The 8760-nt window shown below is 37.9% G+C and overlaps 1 protein-coding gene across 1 annotated transcript in view; it reads right to left on the reverse strand.

The window, feature by feature from the left end:
- Positions 1–8760, reverse strand: part of ARMC2 (armadillo repeat containing 2) — an 87786-nt gene that overhangs the window by 78571 nt on the left and 455 nt on the right. Inside the window, exons 2-3 of the mRNA XM_023533402.1 lie at positions 4658–4918; positions 4141–4213 (exon numbers count right to left, since the gene is read on the reverse strand). Coding sequence (XP_023389170.1) covers positions 4141–4213; positions 4658–4875 — 291 coding nt within the window. The 5' untranslated portion in view covers positions 4876–4918. The remainder of the gene's footprint in view (positions 1–4140; positions 4214–4657; positions 4919–8760) is intronic.

Genomic DNA, 8760 nt, shown 5'->3' on the forward strand with positions numbered 1-8760 from the left:
ATAAAGAAAGAAAAATTTTCCTATTTATTCACATGGTCATGTCTTTTCCTACTTTATACAATCCAAAGCATGAGAGCAGTGGTTCCTGTGTATGTAAATCTGAATACCAGCTAATCAGAGCAGCAGAGTGAAAACAGGAATAACTACCACCACACAAGAGCCCTGCATCTCAGAGCTGTCGTGGGAAGGTGAGGAGCTGTTAAAAAGGAAAAAAGGTGTACCTGGGCATTCCCATGCAGCAGGTAGATATAAACGTTAATGGAAGACTGCAAATTGCAATGCTTTCCCCCTCTTATAAGGTTACAGGTGCTAATGGGAACCCTGATGAGCTAGTCAGGCCAGCCAACCAGCCAAGGCCTGAGTCCAGGAGCAAGAGCACTAGTTTTTCTAAGATCCTCTGAAGCCCAGTTCATTTCCGAGTGTAGGCAGCCTCACCGCCTGCTGGAGGGTGTGCAGGGAGCTCAGGCCAGATATGGGAGAGAAACAGAGAAGGCTAGGCCTGCAAGTACAAAGAGCTGAGCTGATCTGTTAAACGTAGGAGCTGGAATGGGTTGTTCTCTGGGTCCCTCTTCCTTGTCTGACTGCTGGTTGAGGAATTTTTAAAAGGCAAAGTAGCCTGAGAAAGTGTCCTAGATCCAAAAAGTGCTGAAATTCACTTAGTTAGGTCTTCACAAATTCTTTCAGCAAGTTTGCCCCTTAACTATTCTGAGAAGAACCTCCGTCTTCCCACTGTCTCCTTTATCCTCCTCTCTCTCCTCCCACTTTTATTTCCCCTTATCTCCTCCCCTTTGCCAACTTAGTAGTTACCAAAGGGTTCATTAAAAGGTGAAGTGGAAAAGAGGAAAGAGGACAGGTAATGGGAGGCCACTTTCAGAATTTTTTTGACTGGGAGCCCCAAACTTTAATTATTGTTTAAAACGAAATATACTTAAGACTCTTACGTAATCCACCATAACAAAAAATATTTCAAACTAAAAAAGTTATTTAACTTAACATGGAGATTTCTTAGTCCACTTTTACTTCACACATAGCACCCAACCATTCCGCAGTAAAGAAATTTAATTGCAATGACCGTAAGCAGTGGCAAATGCCAACATTACCTTTGCATGACACCTAATCCTGCAGTTCGAGAACTGTACCAGTTTGACCAAGGACCAGGTTATCGCCAGGAACAGATTTTTAGGAAAGAGTAGGTGGAAACTGAGTGAGTCCCAAAAAACTATGGCAATATTAAAAACAATTCACAGCAGTTGAATGACAGAATTAGAGAACAGAGAGCCATTCTACAACCAGGTAGACCCACTGGGCTGCCAGATTGGGGGTCCTCTTATTGCAGCTGGCTCGAAACCCAAGTGGTTTCCAAGGCTATAAGTGAAAGAAGCCATGTGTCAACAACGGCTGGCAAAATATTTATTGCACATTGGTTCATGAGCACCATTATGGAATCTTATTTTTGTCATCTACAATATAAGAACAAGTATAACCTTACTCACACAGGCATTTTGATGAGCACTTTAAGAATATAAGATACATTTTGAGATAATTGGTGTCACTGGGACATGGACTATACATTAAATCATACCACTGAGTAATGTTAATTTTCTGAGCTATGATGATAGCATTATGGTTATGTAGGAGACTATCCTTGTTCATATGTGATGCATATGATAGTTAAATTTTTATGGATGAAGTCTTATAAGGACTACAACTTACTTTCAAATAGTTCATGAAAAATAAACATACACACATAAACAGTAATACAAATTGAGAAGCAGCTTGAGTGACACCCTAATTCCATAAAAGTCTGAGGAATCTGCATCACCAGGTACTTGTGGTAGCAGGGGCATAATGGGAGGAGTGCCTAAAATAAGAGCATTGGCTGAGAGTCTGGGTAACTCCTTCCCTCCCAGCTCCACACAGTCAGGCTCCTGAATCCAGCAGTAGATGGGAGGTTTGTTCTCTCAAGAGGGTCTCTGTATCAGGCTAACCAGGAACAGTTGTGGGTCAGGGTACTTATTGAAAACATAGGTATAAATAGAATATTTACATACCGAATGCTAAACATTCCTACCTTCTTCCTCCTGGAATGCAAGCAGTCTTTATTCCCCAGACAAGACCTTGGCAGATACTTCTATAGAGAATTGACTAGGCCACAAAGACAGCCCTAAAGATACTGCCGTGGGGGTTTCATAAACAACACAGCCCAGTCAGATGCTCCCCCGTCCCCAAATGTAGATGTGGGTAGGTTTCGCCCATGGGTTGACCAACCCATTCCACATGCTTCTACTCTCAAATATGAGCAGCCAAACAAACAGCATGAGCTAACAGAGGAGAGCCTCTGACTATGAAAAACAGAGACCCAAACAAACAGAAAAATGCAACAAAACTAACAGAAAGACCATGTGAAGACAAAGGGAAAAGATGGCCACCCACAAGCCAAACAGAAAGGTCTCAGAAGGAATCAGCCCAGCGGCCACCTTGATCTCAGACTTTCAGTCTTTAGAACTGTGAGAAAATAAATTTCTGTTGTTTAAGCCACGCACATACACGCACATTCACACACACGTGCACACACATAAATGCAACAATGATTTTACAAGGAGAAGAAAATAAATTAAAAAATCAAAACTCTCATTAATATGTGCAGATAAGATGCTACAATTATAAAACAAGAACAAAATGTTATACATTTAAAAAGATAATTTGGAGAGGGGAAGCTTTTGGAAATTAAAAATATGATAGCAGAAATAATAATAACTCAATAAAAGAATTAGAAGATAACATCTCATCTAAAAAAAAATGAGAAATAGAAAAGAGAAAATAAGAAAACTGAAGTGCCAGTCCAGGGTATACCACAATCAAATAATAAATTCCAAAAAGAGCAAACAGAACAAAAAAGAGGGGAAGACACATCAAAATAATTCAAGGACATTTCCCAGAGCTGAAGGGCATGAGATTCCACATTGGAAGCACCCAGCATGATGGGTGAAAATGGACAAACACAAAGATCTGTTATCATGAAATTTCAGGACCCTGGGAACAAAGAAAAATCTTACAAATGTCTAGAGAGAAAAATTAGCAATCATGGTCTTAGATAATTTACTTGCCATACATTCTTCCTTAAGAAGTTATTGGATGGAGTGTTCCACCAAAACAAGAGTAAATCAAGAAAGACAAGGACTTGGGATGCAGGAAACAGGAAAGCTAGCAGGAGAGGAAGGAGCGAGCTGTGCAAGAGGTGCCCAGGGCAACTGGTCTAGTGTGGAAAGTTCTCCAAGGAGATGAATCGACAGATACCTCATGTGCCTGAACATATGAAGGAGACTGAGCCTATTGGGGTTGAAATAGTAATAAAAATGTAAAAAGCAAGGCAATTATTAATACTAGGGAAAACAAAAAGTGGTGCAGAGAAGGAGAAGTAATCATCATTAAGCATCATTAGTTCAAGGACTGCCTGTAAACAGGGTTTATATAATCATAGTCAGAGAAAAAGGATCTAACCAGAATCATGATATATCTATATCGGGAATAGCAGTGGGGACAGAAAGGATGAATGTGTTGTGAGGAGGCGTGGGAGGAAAGATTTAAAAGAGTTAAATCTTCATTTTCTTTAGTAGGAAGTCATTAGATAATTCTTCAAGCTCGTAAATCAGAGGGCAGCAAGACACTGTATTATTTAAGAATTTGGATGTAAGTACCAAAATAATGAGCCAAAAGAGTTTAAAATAAGAGTCACTGTGGAGGTGAGAATGAAGAATAAGGGGACAGGAGGCTGCTGGAGTTGTTCTGGTAGCAAATCTTTGACTCTTTATGTACATGTGTTTATTTGTATATAAAAATATTAAAAATTAAACTACATATATGCATAACTTTAAAATTTTTTAAAAGATATTATGAAACACTGTTTGCCAGGTTACTCTATATTTCCAAAATTCTTTATTATTAACCTATAGGTAAATAATGGAAATGTTGCATTAGATACTAACCATTATATTTTAAAAAAGCATAAAAGAATTTGTTTTCATATTAAATTATCAGTACGTTTAGTTCTACATAATCGTTTCTTAGCACATACTAATGATTCCAAGTATTTCTGACTAATTCCATCTCACAGTACTTGTGATATTATAAGGTACTCACAAGCTCTAGTGGGCTGAGACGTGTGCCGGAGATGGGCCTGGAATCAGATGATTCAAAACTGGATGCATGGAGGCTAGCACAGGAGATGGAACAGAAATATTACTTGGTGAAAATCATTTCTTTTATTTCTAGTATATCTAGACCCCCAAAAAAGTATTCAATGCATAAGCCTTGAGAAAGATGTAATTTTAAAAAATCATAGTACTTAAGACATTTTATTAGTAAGTTTTCATTGCTTTTAGGAGGATTTAAAAATATTGAATAATGAAAAAAAGAGATGTATATTGTGGGCTTTTTTTTTTAAAGCTTTGTTCATTTTAATTTATAAAGTTCGTATGACAGCCACTATTAACCACTGCAAATCGACTTCCTGAACCCAGGCCTGGAATTATCTTTAGGAATCTCGAACACAAGAGGTACAATTAGTAGAAGTCAAACTTTAAAAAGCAACTTTCCTTAACTAGAATTAATGTCATCTTACATATCTGAGTGTGCAAGCAAGAGAAATGTCATATACCTGAAGGAGGAAGGGGGTCTATTTTCTGGTGTCCTCGAAGATGCAGGTCCAAATAGTTTTCGTTGGTCTTCCTGTGGTGTAAATGGTCTTTGGGTCCTAACTGTTCTTAACGCATTTCGTGCTTCACTTATGATTTCTGCACTGGTCTTCGGCTTGGCCACTGAAGGTCGATAAAATGGATCCAGATTTCCTAACTTTTTATCATTTGGAGACAGCATCTTTCCTTTTAAAGTAAAATGTTCTTCAGGTGGACACCACACCCTGCAAACATGCAAAATATCAACTATTTTCATCCAGTAGTTTAGAAGAAGGTGCTTAGACCTACCCATATGTGCTGAAGGTATTCCTCTACATTAAACTTGAAAAAATGATGAACTGTTTTTAATTAAAAATCGACTGGGCAGTTACGGTTAGAAGACAAGGATAGGGGAAGAGCTTGCGAAGGTTAGGTCTATGGGAATATATGTGATTGAGGCAAACGATGCACAGGGCAGGGAAGAGAGTCCAAATGGAAGCCAAACCTGAAGAGAGAGAACAAGTCATGAAAGAAGATGGACTAGGAGAAGAAAACCATCTCATAACCTCCAACCTATATCAAAAAAAATACTAGGGGGCTCTGTTACAAATTTTAACTAACGTTTCCTTTTCTTTCCTACTGCCCTCCACACGAAATGCTAGTATAAGGTTAAATTTAGACAAATGGGGCCTATTTCCAATCTTTATTTGCTTTTATAGATATGGTTTGTAAACTCAGAGAAAGGTTCAGCCCCACATTTGCCCATTATATATTTGAATGAATTGATTCAAATCATCTACAATTTGAAATAGTATCCTAGATGAATAAATACCAAATGCCAGTATCAGATGATCCTTTTGCAGGTCACCTCCCTCAATTAAAGAGCGAAAGTCATGCACAAGGGCGATGAGGAAGCAGATTCGTCTTAAATGCTGGTGTATCCCATAGAGACCTGGTTAACTTGGCAAGAAACCTCAGACAGCTCTAAACTAAAATAGTAGAGATTTTAAATACAATTCTAATTAGTATATGGTATGTTCATTTAAAAAAACAAACAAACAAAAAACTCTAATTCTCTGAAAATGTTATATCTCTAGGGAGATACAGGTCTGGAAATTATTCATATTTTTTAGCTTCCCAATTTTAGAATAACTTCTGCAAAAAGGAAAGAAAATTGTGACATGCTCAAGGAAATAAAAAGACTCCATTTCCATAAGTAGAATCAAAAGGTGATTTCTTAGACAAATTAAGAGGATTTACTATATTATGATTCCATACATTAAGTTGTTACATAAAAACAGACAAGAACATTTGTTTAGTTCTACCCAGGCCTTACTCTAAGAGTTTCTGAGGAAAAGAGTATGATGGAAACTATAAACAATATACCATTCCTTTCAATATGGAAAGGCCAGGTGCTGAGGTAAAACGATAAAAAACTACTGGATAAGCAATACTATTTTGGGAATTTTTAATACAGGCGTTTGAATTTAAGCGAGGTCTTCAGAATTATATGTACATTAAAACAACCAACAAAAACTATGGCAGACCTGATACATTTTACTTCTAATATGATATGATGTGATTGGCTCTTAATTAAAAAATATTCAATGCTAATTATTAAAAATATATATAAAGTATTTTATACATACATATTATTTTTTAATTAATAACATAAATTCTAACATCTAACTTAAGTGGCCATAACAGATTTGTTTGTTTGTTTGTTTGTTTGTTTGTTTGTTTTTAAAAGGCTCATTGCAGTAAGAAATTATACTGCTTAGTGACAGAAGCTTCAGTACAATGAACAAATTTTTTCCAGAACCCGAATCAGGTTTGTGACTCTCTCGGCTCCACATGGCACTAATAACAAGTGTACCAATATTCAGAGGTGATCTGGCAAACCTAATAAGGATGAGAGAAAAAGGCCTTGGGATGAGTAATAATGCATCATTCCTAAGGTCTTCCCTGACTGCATTTTATTTTGCATACAGGAATTTAAACTGGTCAAATACTGGTGGAAACAATGTAAATAATGGACTTAAAAATCTTTCTGTAAAATTTTATCACATATTCTAACATAACTTTCTCTGACCCCTTTTCCTCCCTTTCCCCAAAATCTCATTTTACTAGTTATGTGTAAGATCTACATAGTTAATGTATTAATATTATTAACTAAATCAAACATGGAAATGTTCAATTCCACTGAGTTATAAGTGGGATTTGGGGTGGAGGGGGATTTTTTTCTTTATATTTGTTAAGTTACAAATATTTATTATGGATGGTTTTTGTCAACGTATAAAATAATCACTCAGAGTTAGAAAGCTTGTCTATTTATAATAAAGTATACCTGAACCATTACACAATGGTATCACAGAAATTTTAACTTTACAAAAATTCTCTTGACAACTGGAACAAATCCATTTGGCTAGAATTGACTTAACTGCTTCCTATATGCAGTGCCCTCTGCTTAGATCTCTGGGAACAGAGACAGGAATAAATACTATCTTCACTCTCCGGCAAGAAAGACCACTAATGCTAGTCCAACATTTACTTTGATACCAAGCATTGTGTTAAGTACTCTCGAGTACATCTTCTCAATTAATCTCCACAACAATTCTGTGAGGTGGAGAAAGTTTTAAAGCAATACCAACAACAAAAAAAGCTGACATATGCCCAGAGGTGACATTCAAGCTATTACTCTCTAGATGGGGTGGTGGGAGGTGGGGCACTTAGAGGGCTCAGGCCTGCAGCTTTTTACACAGCAACAGAGACAAGCCAGTATTTTCACAACTGGAGCAGCCTTTTTGGTGTGTACCAGCTGAGTATTAGCCCCACTTGTACCCAAATGATTTTAATGCAAGGTAGAAACTGATGGGGGCAATGAAAAAAATTTACTACCATGTGATTACAAAAGATGAAGGGATTTATGATTAGAAAAAGGTGTCAAGTTGACCTACTAGAGCTGATGCTTGAGCTGGGTTCCAGTAAATTGGGCTGAATTTGAGCAAGTAGCAATGGCTGACAGTGGGGTTGGAGTAGAGAAAGAATTTCTAGCAAAGTCAATGAGTGAGCCAAGGTAGATTGTCAATAACATATGGGTTATGTGCTGGACAAGAAGGATCTCTGGAAATGAAGACTGGAGTTGGACCAGAGACAGAACTGAATGACAGGTCAAAAAATTAAATAAAAGCTGATGAAAAAATTAAAAGATTTGGAGGCATGATGTGATCTGACAGAGATAGGCAGAATGGAAAAGAGGGAAAAGATTAAAAGGGACAAAATCAGGCAGTTCTTCTACAATCGCCCAGCTACTGTTAGAGGTCCTCAAGAAAGCTTTCCTGAACATGCCATTCCCAGCCTTCCAGGCTTAGTTAGGTGTCCTTCCCCTGTTCTCCACAAGGTCTCCAGTTGGTCTCTGTCAGTACACCCTTCCACTGCTTGTTTTAGACCTGCCTGTGCACCTGGTGTTGCCCCACCAGACTCTGAGCTCCAGCTCATTTGAGGCATGGCTGAAGATCAACACTTGCATAATTGCTGGACTCTATTTTCGAATACAGACCTGAGCTATGAAATAACCAGATGGAAGCTGCACAGCTTCCTTCATTAGAGACATTTGTTACGGTGGATTAGGAAAGTATATTGGACTTCATTTCAAACAGCATCTGATTTTTGAGGCTGTGTGGTCAGATGAGATCAAATGTAGTCCCCTTTTCCTTTCTTGCCTTCATTTTGAGTTGCCTGGCATGGAGTAAGACTTGATAAATGTGATCAGGAAATGAGGTCTTGAAAGCCCTCAGGAGTGAAAGTGAATATAGGTAAGGAGAGATGGGAATCACTGAGGTGCACCAAGAACAGAACCAGCAAGATTTAGCATCTAAGAGGACAGAAAAAGGGCAGAGGTGACACTGGGTGTGCAAAACTAGGGGTAACCTTTTTAAAGAAAATGCGGGAGAAGCAGGCTTTGAAGGAAAAGAAGAAAGCAGCTGAGTTCTGTCCTGCCTCACTGTCCTAGGTTTATGATATCCACAGGATCTCGAGAGTATGAACTCTGCTGGCGGCAGGAAATTTGAAACTGGAGACTGTTTTA

Source organism: Pteropus vampyrus, unplaced genomic scaffold (assembly GCF_000151845.1).
Source record: "Pteropus vampyrus isolate Shadow unplaced genomic scaffold, Pvam_2.0 Scaffold101, whole genome shotgun sequence".
NCBI classification, from domain to species: Eukaryota; Metazoa; Chordata; class Mammalia; order Chiroptera; family Pteropodidae; genus Pteropus; species Pteropus vampyrus.